This window comes from Phymastichus coffea, unplaced genomic scaffold (genome assembly GCF_024137745.1).
Source record: "Phymastichus coffea isolate CEN01 unplaced genomic scaffold, Cenicafe_Pcof_1.1 PCOF00199, whole genome shotgun sequence".
NCBI lineage: Eukaryota > Metazoa > Arthropoda > Insecta > Hymenoptera > Eulophidae > Phymastichus > Phymastichus coffea.
The window spans coordinates 92,990-106,874 of record NW_026707010.1 but is presented as its reverse complement, the minus strand read 5'-3'; the positions used below and the strand labels follow the sequence as shown (position 1 = coordinate 106,874).

General features: G+C 35.0%; 2 protein-coding genes across 7 annotated transcripts; one reads left to right on the top strand and one right to left on the bottom strand.

Annotated features, from left to right (window-relative positions):
* Nucleotides 1-29: 29 nt before the first annotated feature.
* Nucleotides 30-3,450, top strand: LOC131673808 (ADP-dependent glucokinase-like). Its single transcript, XM_058952108.1, has 5 exons — nucleotides 30-149; nucleotides 491-832; nucleotides 953-1,240; nucleotides 1,311-1,896; nucleotides 2,279-3,450. The coding sequence occupies exons 2-5, from the start codon at nucleotides 504-506 to the stop codon at nucleotides 2,519-2,521; spliced, it is 1,446 nt and encodes a 481-aa protein (XP_058808091.1). The 5' UTR covers nucleotides 30-149; nucleotides 491-503; the 3' UTR covers nucleotides 2,522-3,450.
* Nucleotides 3,451-4,867: 1,417 nt separating this feature from the next.
* On the bottom strand, nucleotides 4,868-13,215 carry LOC131673806 (zinc finger matrin-type protein CG9776-like). Of its 6 annotated transcripts, XM_058952107.1 has the most exons (14): nucleotides 12,984-13,215; nucleotides 12,230-12,522; nucleotides 12,007-12,156; nucleotides 11,317-11,518; nucleotides 10,843-11,021; nucleotides 10,228-10,548; nucleotides 9,578-9,683; nucleotides 8,462-8,580; nucleotides 7,823-8,192; nucleotides 7,172-7,595; nucleotides 6,530-6,885; nucleotides 6,039-6,448; nucleotides 5,813-5,960; nucleotides 4,868-5,740 (listed from the first exon to the last, which is right to left on the bottom strand). In XM_058952107.1, the coding sequence occupies exons 2-14, from the start codon at nucleotides 12,500-12,502 to the stop codon at nucleotides 5,508-5,510; spliced, it is 3,291 nt and encodes a 1,096-aa protein (XP_058808090.1). In that variant the 5' UTR covers nucleotides 12,503-12,522; nucleotides 12,984-13,215; the 3' UTR covers nucleotides 4,868-5,507. The 6 variants fall into 6 exon arrangements, with proteins under 6 accessions (XP_058808090.1, XP_058808085.1, XP_058808089.1 ...); XM_058952102.1 differs by having other exon boundaries at nucleotides 4,868-5,960; XM_058952106.1 differs by having other exon boundaries at nucleotides 4,868-5,960; nucleotides 10,843-11,012.
* Between the last annotated feature and the right edge of the window lie 670 nt (nucleotides 13,216-13,885).

Here is a 13,885-nt window from a genome sequence, read left to right as displayed (position 1 = left end):
TCGTGAGTCGTGACGCCAGAGTCCGGCTCGTGGCTCTAGTGTGTCGTCTTGTGTCGCTGTAGGAACTCGGACCGCTTAACCTCCTCCTCCCTTTCTCCTTACTCCCCGAAAGCCCGAAAACTACTAAGCTTGCACCCCACTACGAAAAGGTGGGATATACATTTTTTCTTTAACTGATATTCAACTGCTTTGTTAAGAAAAAGGCACTACATATGTTCGTAGAAAGTACAGTATTTTAGGTCTGGCGTGAATTGCAATTTTGTTTGATGAATAATTAGTCAACAAACTTTGATAGCCAATTTCGATGATTTATCCATTAAAACATTTATCTAAAAAATTTTTAATGTTTAAGTTGAAAACTATAGCAATTAATAACAAACAATTATAAATTTTCCTAACAATTAAAATAAAGTAGATAACTTGTTGCAAATACTTTGATATACATTCTAGCAATCAATATAACTGCATAAAGTTTATAAAAATTTTACAGATCAAGTACAAAAATGGGCTACAGCAAACTGAAATTGGGGACATTCTTGGCAGTATTGGCTGTTCTTTTGGCCCTCTATTTTAGAAATTCAGATAATATACTGCAAAAGAAATTACATTCGGTACTTAAGGCATTAGAGAATTTGGAGAAAAAACATGTGATTCACCCAAGGCCAAGAGTTGCAATTGGATATGGTATTTGTACTGATGTATATATAGAAGCAAATAACCTATTAGAATACAATGAAGATATTGGAGAACCACAGCACTACAATGAAATTAATAATAAAGAAGAGTTACTGAAAAGTTTTGCTTATTATTTCAGACATGGAGCTGCTGCTGAGTAAGTATATTTTTAATACTTTGCAGTTTTGAGTTTCTTCATAAGTACAAATCCTTATTTCATGAGTCAATTATTTATAAAATTATTTATTCAAACAGCTCATTCTTTCCAATATTGCAGACGCTATATGTCCAATGATACCCTATTTGATAATCTTGTGGCAGCGGCCCGTTCATATCCGTCCTCATACACAACCATCGGTGGCAATGCTGCCCTTATGGCTATGAGATTGGTTCGTGAAGGTTGCGATGTTGTTTTGGCTGCAAGAATGACTCACTCGTTGTTACAAATGATTCCTGAGGCTATAACTGTCGTCGGTGGTAAAGCTAAGCGGGATGATATTCACCTAGTTCTAGAGTACAAGAGAGGAGAAACTTGGGGTCCTTACACTACTGGTCGTGCAAATAGGTGATTTTCATTTATAGTAATAGAAGTGAAAACAGGGTTGGATATGTTTATTACTGAATATAATTTGCAGATACATTATACACAATGACAAATTAAATCCAGAAGCCAGTGGATTGGAAGAGTTGGAAAAGATTCTTCCTGAATTCAACCCACACCTTTTAATTATTAGTGGACTTCAGATGATGGACAATTATCCTTTCAAGCAGGGCGAGAGAGCATCCAGACTACAAAAAGTACATGAACAGATGATCAAACAACCGAAATCTATGAAAATACATTTTGAATTAGCATCCTATGCAGGAGAAGAGTTGGTGATGGAATTGAATAAGCTTATCATCCCATATGCTGACAGCTTAGGCATGAATGAACAAGAAATAGCAAATCTCTACAATTCTATGTACTACGGAAACATCTCATTAGTAGCTGATTCAACTCCAAGGGTAGCTGTTGTTCTTGATCAGATGAGAGCACTATTCAAATTGATTAGGTCAAGAGGTGATGGAATAAATAAAGCAAGACCATTGACTAGGATTCATGTTCATACTCTGGCTTATCAAGCTATATTGACTGTGAAAGATTCAATTTGGAAAAATACCATGGCTGCTGCTGCCAAAGCATCTTTAACTGCTCATCGACATGTCTGTAGTGTCAGTGAGGTAAGCTGAGTTTTTGTACAGCTGCCGACTAATTTCTCATCATCTATCGGTATCAGTAATCTAACAAAGACGACGACGCGACACCCAGTTATCGTGCTTCTCATGTTAATGTCAAACAATTAAATCTCAAATTAACTACCTGAATACAACACGCGGAGTCAATTTATTTACAGATAACTTTGTAATGATTTATTTACGAATAAAAAAAACCAGATTCAACAGATTTCGTCATTTAAAAAATATTAGCAAAATTTCACGTATAAAACTCATACAAGTAACATTATCAAAATTCATAATTTATTTTTAAAAAAGTACTCGTCGATCTCAATAATTTACTTCATCTTAGAATCTAAAAAAATAATGCGGAAATTAAAAATTACAGATCGACCTCCAGAAAGCAACGTTAATAATGGACGACAGCTTCACTACATCCATATTATCAGGAACGAGAATCCCATTGAACGTCGACAAGCCAGTAGCCTGTTGGAACGAAGTATTCCATGTTGGTGGTCGTCGAATTCCCGTTGATATATGCGTTGCTCCTGTTCTTGTCTGCACTGAAGCTAGTCAGACTGCTGGAGGTGGTGATAATATCTCCAGTGCCGGTCTTGCACTTCAAATTTAGAACTATGTGAGAACATTTTTAGTTTGAGAACGTTGATGAAAAAATGCTAACTTTTTTTCATTTTTGTATGTCTGTTGGCAATTACAATGTTTCTGAAAGTATATGAGATTTAATCAGTGTTCTCAAGCTCATATTATAAGATGAAAGACACAATTTTTCGAAGAACTAGTTTCTTTTTTGTACTTTCGACGACGAAACTTTCGGTTGAGAACATTCAATTTTGATATATTACTGTACAATGACACTTTGAACGTTGTGCTTAACGAAGAATACTTACACTAGAGAAGTTTCTACTCGAACTCATTGAACCAAAAACTTGATATTTGCCATAAGAAATAACGTTTTAATTATGATTGCTTCATTGGTTGATTAGAGTAGATCTTGTTCTTTTGAAAGTCTATGTTCATTCAATTGAATGAAATTTTTACTTAAAATATAATACACATTAATATAATACACATTATTGGCACTTTTGCTTTTAGTGTACCTTGAAAATCGAAATATTTTTTTTGCTGTTAATTATTGTCACTCATTGCTGTTATTTCAAAAACTACGTTCATGTGTTTAATTTTTACTTTAATCAATATCTACATATGGAATCTGAAGATACTTAACACCAAGTAACTATAAATTAGTACTCGAAATACCAAATTATTATACAGGGTGGCCCATTTTAAGTGATCCACTCAGATATCTAGATTGGAGTGAGTTTTATCGAAAAAAGTTTCAGACAAAAGTTACTCAACTTTGAAGGGGCCATGTTTCTATGACCTTGGATTTGACCTTGGAGGTCATGTTCAAGGTCATTTCAAGGTCAACTTTGTTTTTTTAAATAGGAACCCCCATTTTTGACCCCGGATTCGGAAAGAGCGGGAAATTTTACGTCCAAAACGGTATTTTTAAATTTTTTTTCATGGCCTAGAGAAGGTCGATTTAAGGTCAAATGCTTGAAAAACTGCCTAAAAGCGTTTTTTTAATTTTTAAGATATCGAAAAATGACCTCTACAAAATTTGTTCAGAATAGAGTGGGTCACCCAATGCACCAAAAACCTTTGACCTTTAACCTCATTTTGAAGGTCATTTCAAGGTCGAAGTGTTTTTTGTAATGGAAACCCCTCTTTTTGACCCCGGATTCGCACATAGCGCGAAACTCAACACAATACCTTATCCAAACGTCGGATTTCGCGCTATGTGCGTATCCGGGGTTAAAAAGAGGGATTTCCATTACAAAAAACACTTCGACCTTGAAATGACCTTCAAAATGAGGTTAAAGGTCAAAGGTTTTTGGTGCATTGGGTGGCCCAGTCTATTCTGAACAAATTTTGTAGAGGTCATTTTTCGATATCTTAAAAATTAAAAAAACGCTTTTAGGCAGTTTTTCAAACATTTGACCTTAAATCGACCTTCTCTAGGCCATGAAAAAAAATTTAAAAATACCGTTTTGGACGTAAAATTTCCCGCTCTTTCCGAATCCGGGGTCAAAAATGGGGGTTCCTATTTAAAAAAACAAAGTTGACCTTGAAATGACCTTGAACATGACCTCCAAGGTCAAATCCAAGGTCATAGAAACATGGCCCCCTCAAAGTTGAGGAACTTTTGTCTGAAACTTTTTTCGATAAAACTCACTCCAATCTAGATATCTGAGTGGATCACTTAAAATGGGCCACCTTGTATATACTATTTTAAACTTTAAACCAGATAATGTTAGTTAGAATTAAGAAAACTTAAGCAATGGAAGATGGTAAAAGAATAGTAAAAGTGCCAATTTTATTGTTTGTAAGTGCTCGATGTAGTTTTGACATGGTTTTCTGCGCGGCCTCTGTAAAACACTTTGCCATATAGGAGACTTGTAGGTACCAAAATAGATTCCAACACAGCAGCATTTCCTTGTAATCCATTCCTTTCTTTCTATTCCCACACCGACTGATTGTGATGCGCCTATAATAAATGCAGCGCGTTATAGCATTTAAAAGACATTATTTTGCGCGACAAAAAAAGAAATTATATACATGTTTATTAGCCTAAAACCTAAGAATGGAGTGAGTGTTTTATTCAAATATGATTTTTGTAATTACAAGTATTTAGAGTATTCAAGTGTTCTGTACAAATGAAGGTATATACAAACATATAATTTTGTAATATTTTCTGTTCCTTTTTTTTAGAATTTTAGTAGCATTCCATTTTCAGAATTGTTTTAATGATACGATTTGTAATGCTAAAAGACTTTGCAAAGCTTCAATAATGTACTTCAATGCAAAACAAGAAAAGGATTGTTATAGCAGGTTAAGAATAAGGTAAAATTAAAAAAAAATCTTATCCAAATGGTTGTATCGCTTATTTCTGTATTTATATATTTATATCTTGTGTTTCAATCCTGAACAAGATTCATTACAAAATAACAATAAGAGCCACAATTTCGCCCATATAATAGGTCCATTCGAAAAACGTCCACTTTGTGTCAGACATTGTTATCTTATCGTTATAGCTCAAAATGAATTGTATTTTAACTTTTACATCCGCATCAATTAAATTTTAAAAAATACTATTCTGATACGTGCAATAAAGAACATTGACATGAAAAACGTCTCGCGAACTAACATCTGTACAAATGAGAAGAGATAGAGAGAGAAAATTTAAGGCAGAATGCAATTAAAAGCAAAGATAATTTCGTCTGAAACACAAAAAAAACTACAAACTACATACACTGCATTTCTTACGTAAACACTAATTCTTCCATGATATTAAAAAAGTCTATAAACTTTGTTTTTTTTTCACCACTTCCAAATGCACGACGTCGCTGTTAAAATTTTCGTTCGTTTGCAAAGTTCGACATGACTTGAAACTGTACCAAATTACTTACTTATTCGTTTAATTATTAATTATTAAACAATTTCTAATTATTAGAAAAATTGGTTAAATAAAGTCAAATTCCCCTGGAATGTACTTTCGCCCTTCGCAAACAAACGAAAACCGTGTAGACGTTCCTTTACAGGATGGTATCACCTTCGTCAATACCAAGCATCTTAAGGTCGTCAGGTCCCGCAGATTCATCAGGTTCTTGTTGGGTAATTTCCGGTGGTGGTTGGTCCATGTAGTCAGGGCCGTAACCAACACATCCCAACATGCTGTACATCGAGCCGTACATTATCGACGTCTCTTGAGCCTCTCGAGCTGCTTGTTCAGCAGCTAATCGTGCAGCTTTTTCTTCTGGCGTCTCTTCTTTAGGGAAAATTATGTCGAGAGCTTCTTGTAAGTCTACTGGTAATGGAGCACCATCAGCACGTTTCTCACCTTCCACAGCTGCGACTGGTTCTTCGGTTGCCATGACCGATGGCATTTCCGATGTGACTGGAATTGTAGGTGGTGGTGCACTGTACATGTTTGGTGGGGGTATTTGCATCTGATGCATGTACGGCATTGATTGCATCGTCGGTGGTGGCTATGGATAAAATTAAATCGTTTCAAAGTACTATATTTGATATCTCATAAGCAAATGTAGAATCAATTCGACATTTACCTGATTAGTAGGATGTAAAAATGTATTTGCAACTCCAGTGACGAACGGTGGAGGTGGACCTTGCGGTGTAAATGACGTTGGTAATGGATCTGCCTTTGGTGGATATCCGGGTGGAGGTAGACTGGTATTTGGAATTACTGGTGGTGGTTTGCTTAAATCGGTGTTAGGTACTACCTCCTTGATAGGATCGACGTTTTGCTCAATTACAGTATCTTCTGATTGATCTTCAATTTCCATATCAACAGGTTCAGCTGTCGACATGCCGTTTGACTTCTCATCATCTTTTTTGTTCTTGTCATTTTTTTCATTCAAGATTGGTGGTGGTGGAGCTACGAGGATTTTCATCTGACCTTTTGGTTGAGTAGTTGGTAAAACGACTGGTGTGGCAAGCTTTGGCACGTGTACTACACCTAAAAATTTAAATAATATTATGAGTTTTACGTAAAAATAACAAATAAATTAAAATAGCAACGATATATGTTGTCATTTACCAGGTGGATTAATGATATCACTGGGCACTTTAGGAGTATCTTCAAATTTGCTTTGAGCATATGGCAATGGTGCCACTTCCTTTTCGGGCAGCTTTGGATCGTCTTTCTTCTTGAACAACGGCAATCTCCCAATAAATGGTAACTTACCTTTCATTACTTGCGATTGCCCTTTCTTGGAGTTGGAATTACTTGAATCTTTCTTAGATTTGTCGTTACTTTTTTTCTCGTCGTTCGAGTCGTCATCACCACGACGTTTGTTGCCGTATTTATCGAAGCCACGCTTTGGACTATATTCGCGACTATGGCGAGGTGAATCTGAACCTCTATACCTGCCACTCCTACTGTCGTAGTATTCTCTGCGAAAGGTTAAATAAAAAGCTTTATAAAGACGATACTTAATGTAAGAAATAAATTAATTTTAATCTTAAGTTAAAGTGAGATTTTTGTTTAGTTTTAATAAAGTAAAGTGAGACAAGCTTTGATTTGACAAACGAGTAGAACAAAATGAAAAAGAATGAAAAAATCGAATTCTCTGTTTTGTTTGGAAATAAATAAAATCTTTATTTGAGTGTAGTTAGTTAACAAAATTGAAAAAATTACAAAAGCTCATGTCACACCCTCTCAATATTTCTTCTCTCTCACCTATCGCGTCCACCACGACGACGATCGTCACGATAGCGGTCGTCCCTGTAGCTACGCTTGTAGTCATCATCACGTTTATCCCATTTGCCACCGTATTCGCGTCTGTCGTCTTTGTACTTATCGGTACTTCGGCTACTATCCCTCTCGTCATCCTTATCTTTATCGGTCTTTACTGGTTGCACTTGTTGTTTTGTCCAAAAACCCATATGTGGCTTTGGTATGTCTTCGGGTGGTTTGACCGGTGCCACAGGAACTGGTTGAGGAGCGACTTTGGATTCTTCATCTTTTTTGATCCAGAAAGGTTTTGATGGTTCTTTTGGACCCCAAGCTTGCAATTCTCCATCAGTGTTGTCGGATAGTTTGCTGTCTTCCGGTTTCGGTTTCAGCTTGTTATGATGGTTATCTGATGGAAGGTTAACTGAGCCTGTAAATATTTGAAATTTTTGTCACACGTTAATTTCACAAATGAATTTAGTTCCTAAATCCACATTGTTCAATTATTCAATAGCTTAAAAGTTTTTCAATAACAATATACTCTTAAAGTAATTACAAACTTATCCTATGAAATTAATTTTCGATATATAATATTTTGCTTATTTTTGACGTCAATGAAAGTTCGGTATTAATAGATAACATTTGGAATGTACGTACCTTTGTATTCATACATGTCTACCTCATGATGATGCGCCACCTGATTTGAGCTCTTTCCTTTATTCCTCATGGCTACTCGAATACTCTTGGATGGATCATCTACCATCGAAGGCCCATTGCCGTTGTTCGTGTCAGATTCATTGCTGTCGGTGTCACTGGACGATTCCGAGTTGCTACTTTTTGTCTTGCGTTTTTTTGATTTTTTCTTGTTTTTCTTTGCCTTCTTCGACTTTTTAGGCTTAGCTACTGGAACTTCCTCTTTTTGTTTCTGGATCTCCATTTGAATTTGCTTATTCTTCTCATCAGAGAAAGCTTTTTCACGGTCAGCCATCCAATCCGTTTCCCAGTGTGGATTTTGTTCTACAAATCGCTGTACAAAAATAATAATGTATATTAAATATATGTTTTTATTAAAACTTATTCGTGCAAATTGTTACAAGCACTCACAAGTCATAGCAATGAATAGTTATTTAATATTTAATATTAAAGAAAATATTAGAAAATGAAAAGTAGAATACTTTTCAATCATTCATCAATTTAAAAAACGTTGTTCGCCTTTTGTAAAAAAATTACAATAAAATAATTCTTTTATACAAAAATATGTTTTTTTCTTTGGATAAAAATAGCAAAACTATTTACACTGTAGTTCTCGGAATGTCGACGAGACTTCAAGTGCAGACTGGCACAATGAAGATCACCGATCCAAGCGTTGCAAAGTCTGCAATACCATGCGGTAGCCGGGCTGAAGAACTGCAAGCCTGCGGAAAAAATCATAAAAGGACCACGGTTAAGCAAATTAACAGGAAAATTTATTACATTTATGAATCATAATGTTATTTATCAAGTTTCATGTAGACAATGACCTTGTGCTCATCTCGCGCATAATCACAGACTGAAAGCAAAGGATGATTTTTTTTTCGTTAAAAGATAGATTGCCGGTGGATATTTTACTTATAGAGCTAGAAAAATATAATTAATATATATAGGTGACGTCCATGCTCTGCGAGAAATGTTCCTTAAAAAAGGTCGTAAAATTACAGGGATGGCGTGGAAAAATACTTCTTTATTTGGTTTATTGTATACATATTTTTTTACAAGCAATAAATAGCTATTCATATTCGAAAACTTAAATAAAAAAATAGTATAAAAATATATGTATTAATTTTTATGTAATACATAAATCGGAGCACTGATACAATTGAAGCATCGCTAGCAATGTATACACACGCCACATGCGTCTATTATATCTTCTTTGATAAGCACTCATCACTTCAATTTTTTTTTTTTTTTTTTCACAACTACGATGTTAAACACAAATCGAATTTAAAATGGAATTTTAAATAAGCACTGTACATAAAAAGAGAATCACTCACGAGTACCAAGAATATTCACTTGTTTCCGCACTTTTATACTTCTCTTAACCGAACACTTCTAATACTCTTCTGGCAAGTATCAATAAATACTTTTTGAAGCCTTTTCGTACAGCTATATTTAGGGAAAGTAAATAAACAAATAAACAAACATATGTAAGTCCGACAATCGTTCAACACCCAAAGGACAGTGAAGAATGTAAAAAATCGCACCTGTATTTGTGTAAAAGTACATGGTAATGATCTAATAATTCCGCTGGCATATATTTATTTTTTAATGTCTTCAATACATACCGGGTACACGCGACAGTGTCGGTGCGAACTCTACGGAATGTTTCTATATAATTAGTTAAGAGAATATGATTATTCATTGGTATGTTCGTACCTTTAATTGGTGTTCTTTTCGTCGGCAGTCCTGGATAAAATGGCACTTCCTTCTCCGGTCCTCCGTGCTTGTCATCGTGCCATGGCATATCGACTATCTTACGCTCCTGAAACAGAAAATAAATTTATAGTAATATTGTGCTCCTTTCAATTACGTTAAGCAATAAACATTTATCTTTTACATATTTAACAAAACTTTCTTCAAAAATGAAATTAATGAAACTTGAATAAAGTTTCAGTCGACACTAAGTCATCTAGTAAATGTTCATGCTTTGCTTTTAATTTCACGAACATTTTGTTCAATTTAACCCAATCGTTGTTGTTGTAAAATCTACACGAAGAGGTGGTGACTTATACGTATACATTACTTCTTTGAACAATTATTCATTTACGGTCTAATGTTTCGAAAGGAGAAATAAAGCCGTGAAACACGAAAATTACTGATAGACAAATAAAATAGATTATTTGAAATGAGGATCACGTTCCATTTATTCGCATCGATTCAATATCTTAGAAACATGATAATAATAATACGAACAACTTAAAAAAAAAGCCCATTTGCAGTCGATGAAAATAAAATTTTCAACGTTACTGATACATTAAAATCAACTATATATATTGATTGTTAGTAATGAAGAGAATTCAACTTACCAAGCAAGTTTCTTTATGCTCATTGCAATGAAGATGATTTAAATATTCTTTAGCAGTTTTCGGAAAGATGTCACAAGTTTTGCACCAGTGCATTTCCGGATCATAATGAACGAAGTTGTAAGCTGGTCTCTCATCTTCTTTATCTTCGGAGCGTGGTGATTCGGCAATCTTTTTAGCGTCCTCTTTTGGACTTTTTGATCGATTAACTGCGTCAGGTTTGTACTTGACTTTCAAATCATCAACAGTAACTTTGTCGCCGATTATTCCAGTTAACATGTCGATTACGTTGTGTATGGATTTCATTTTATTTTGAATCTCGACCTGTGAAACAAGATCATATTCGATACTAGAACATGTTTCTCTCGGGAAATGCGAATAAAAAAAAGTATTTTTAAAATTCGAATAAACCAACTGTCTACCTTTTGCGACTCTGTTCTACCATATTGTATGTAAGCACGAGTTGCGCACAAACAATATATGTATTTTTTAACGAGCTATTATAAGTTATATTGCAACCTTTCAAGAACTAAAATTATTTTCGAACATTGAAAAGTATTAAAAAATATCGATGTTTTTTCTGGCATGAATGATAATATGTTGAAAATGGTAACGAACCTGTAGTTTTTGATTCTCCTTGATGATACGATTGTTTTCCCTTCCACCCTCGTTATCGATCTCCTCGTACTGCTTGCGTAAAATTTCCAATTCCCTCTGTAGCCTCACCGTCTTCTTCAGATACTCTTCACGTTGTTTTGCTAGCGTGGCTTTCTGCTGCTTTAACTCGGCTGCAATTGCTGTTTGTTATAGAGCATGTATTAATTATATAAGCATTACTGCATGCGGGTTTGAAAAGAGCAGCTACTACTTTTTTTCATACATTTAATTTTTCAATCGGAAATGAATTATTTTGAATGTATTTAAAAATAAGGACTTAGCAATAACTATTCAAGTTAACTACTTGTAACTGTCAATACATAACATCCATAATCTAGCCAAAGAATAAATACTCAGGGAACAAAAAATTCATAATACATGAAAAAAAAAAGCAGCTACTACGATAAAAAATGAAAAACTTCATAAACGACGCACCTTCTTTCTTGGCTTCCTCGGGTCTACCAGTGGCAGCAAGTAGTGCCTGTGCGGCAGCCACTGTTGGATCGACGACTCTTTGTTGTTGCGTTGGTGCCACAGCGGCAGCAGCAGCCGCTGCCGCTTGAGCTGCAACTGCTGCTGCTTGTTGTTGGGTGCTATAGGGCATATTGCCTTGCCAGTTTGCTGGTGGCGGATAGTCCTGCGAATTAATGGCAAATACTTCGCTCAATCTTGTCCTACTCTTACACCAGTATATATACAAGAAAGTACAATAACGACAGTAGCCCGAGAATCTTTTCTTTTTTTCGGTTTCGATATGACTTTCTTGGCTTTTCTTACCTTTTGCTGCTTGTTTTTATTCAATGCAATTTCATTTATCTTATCTGATATTTCATCATATTTCTATGTAAAAAAAGAGTGAAGTGGATTTTTGACGACTGTATATACTTACACTCTTGAACACTTAAACAATGTCTATACCAAACTTGCTGTGCAACTTTTGTTTTTTGAAAATAAACTTAAATGTTCTTTTTTTGTGTGTGACCTATTAATTGTAAAACACTACCAACAATAATGAACAGGAACATTATGATAGAGTTGAAGCAGAGAAGATCATGCGTTGATACTCCAATTTTCCTGGTTAAGAATTGAAATTGAAAATCGTTCTAGAACAAAACTTCAACTTACATTTCTGTAGCCTGTAGGTGCTTGAGGTTGATAATTGGCTGCATTGTATTCCGGATAGGCTGCATTATAGTTGTAATTGTAGTTTCCATAGCCTTGGCCATATGGAATTGGTGGTGGTGGTTGACTGGTATTTGGTGGTGGAGGAGCTTGCTATAAGAAATAATTATGTTACACGACAAAAATTCCATTTAAAAATATCTATACACAAAAGTTACCAACTAACATTGTATCGAGCAATCACTGGTGGTGGATAACTGGTATTAGGTGGATTGGAAGCTTTGTTAGAGGGCATAGTAGATTTCCAGTCACTTTCTTTGGAGTTTTCTTTTCTCCTAGATATCATTTCTCTCTCACTAGATCTTGAACGTGATCTAGACCTTCTATATCGTCTCCTCGGTGATGGAGATCTGTCATACTTTTTGGATCGTCTTCTCAATCCATCAGATTCTTCACTTGGACTCCGAGGTCCTCTCCTTCTTGACTCAGATTCCATCATTTTGTAAACTTATTGTTTAACTAAACAAAAGAAAAATGTCAATCACTCAACAATTTGCTGTACCATTTCAGCATTAGAGCAAAAGGAGTGTCGGAAATAGGCGTACAATTGGTGCCAAACAATGATTAGGCTACAATTATCAGTGTAGCCGGCCATTATATGACATCTAAAGCTAGTAAATAATTCAGGCACATGCAACAAAACAATCGATGTACTATTAATTCTAAAAAAACTAACGAGGTTATCGCTCTGAACGAAGAAAATTGAATTATCTGCAAAGCGACGAAATCGAATCAATGAAGGTCAATTATCTTACTCTACCGAGAAAAAGATAGATGAAAGTAGCGTCGGCCATTGAAATCGAGTCGAGTGGAACTAAAATCACCATCGTACGCGTGCGTTGTGCGCGCGCCGGGCGACAGAAGTCCACCATTTCTTCAACGGACATTAACCTTCATTATTAAACTTTTTGGAGACTTACTTTGCGTGATGAAATTATACAGCAATTCCACATGAAGTGCGTTTGAATTAAAACTTTTCGGCACTTAATAAATCGTCGTCGCTTAATGATTACGGATAAAATATGTAACGAGCGAATGTCGAACGCTTCGAACGTGTAAAGCCAGAAGTATTTTAACACAGCCAGCTACGTGCTTCTAGCTACCACCTTTTCATCTCTGCTCGTGTCCCGAGTCCCGACGAAATTGCTTGGCTTGTTCCTTTTTTCTGTTAGCAGCGATACTGACGCATGCGCGTTAGGGACAATGGGAAAAAAGATGGTTATAGATGGCACTGGAAAAGCAAAATTTGTTTGTATCGACGATTTTTTAAATTTGAATTTTTTAGATAAGAACACTTTTTTTAACAAAACATTTATCAATGGTGTTTATTAATTAATATTAAAAACTAAATTTCCCAAGATTAATTAATGCACGATCAAACTAAATGTATCTCATATGTCCAATTATTTTCTTTTTTAACTGTGAATTAAAAAAATTTATTAGTTTCTGCCATCTGCTCCAGAATACGAAAGCTACGCGACTAATATGACTTTGATAAAGCAATGAAGGCTTTCTAAATAAAGAGACATAAGACGTCGAACAACGAACATCGGACGAGTACTAAGATTATCAAGTTAAAAAATAAATTGTTGTTTAACATCTGGGTGTTTCGGTGATTGCGCAGGATGTGAGTATCATAAAAAATATAGAATCATACTGTACTAACATTATTAGTACATAATATATCATTTGACTATCTTTTCTCGCCATGATAAACATCTGATGGCCGATGTCCGACGTCTTGTTTTGTAAAAAGTCGTTATAAATAAAAAGTTTTCAATATTGTATAAAATGATTATCTCAAAAAAAGAAATATTTTATT

What these genes read in the sequence shown, in the direction of transcription:
- LOC131673806 (XM_058952102.1), bottom strand. Translation starts at nt 12,502, where the DNA reads ATGATGGAATCTGAGTCAAGAAGGAGAGGACCTCGGAGTCCAAGTGAA. An exon ending in CGAGGAAGCCAAGAAAGAAG is followed by an intron (nt 11,022 to 11,316) that starts GTGCGTCGTTTA and finishes TATAACAAACAG; the next exon opens with CAATTGCAGCCGAGTTAAAG. An exon ending in AGACATGTATGAATACAAAG is followed by an intron (nt 7,596 to 7,822) that starts GTACGTACATTC and finishes AAATATTTACAG; the next exon opens with GCTCAGTTAACCTTCCATCA.
- LOC131673808 (XM_058952108.1), top strand. Translation starts at nt 504, where the DNA reads ATGGGCTACAGCAAACTGAAATTGGGGACATTCTTGGCAGTATTGGCT. An exon ending in AGACATGGAGCTGCTGCTGA is followed by an intron (nt 833 to 952) that starts GTAAGTATATTT and finishes CCAATATTGCAG; the next exon opens with ACGCTATATGTCCAATGATA. An exon ending in ACTACTGGTCGTGCAAATAG is followed by an intron (nt 1,241 to 1,310) that starts GTGATTTTCATT and finishes TATAATTTGCAG; the next exon opens with ATACATTATACACAATGACA.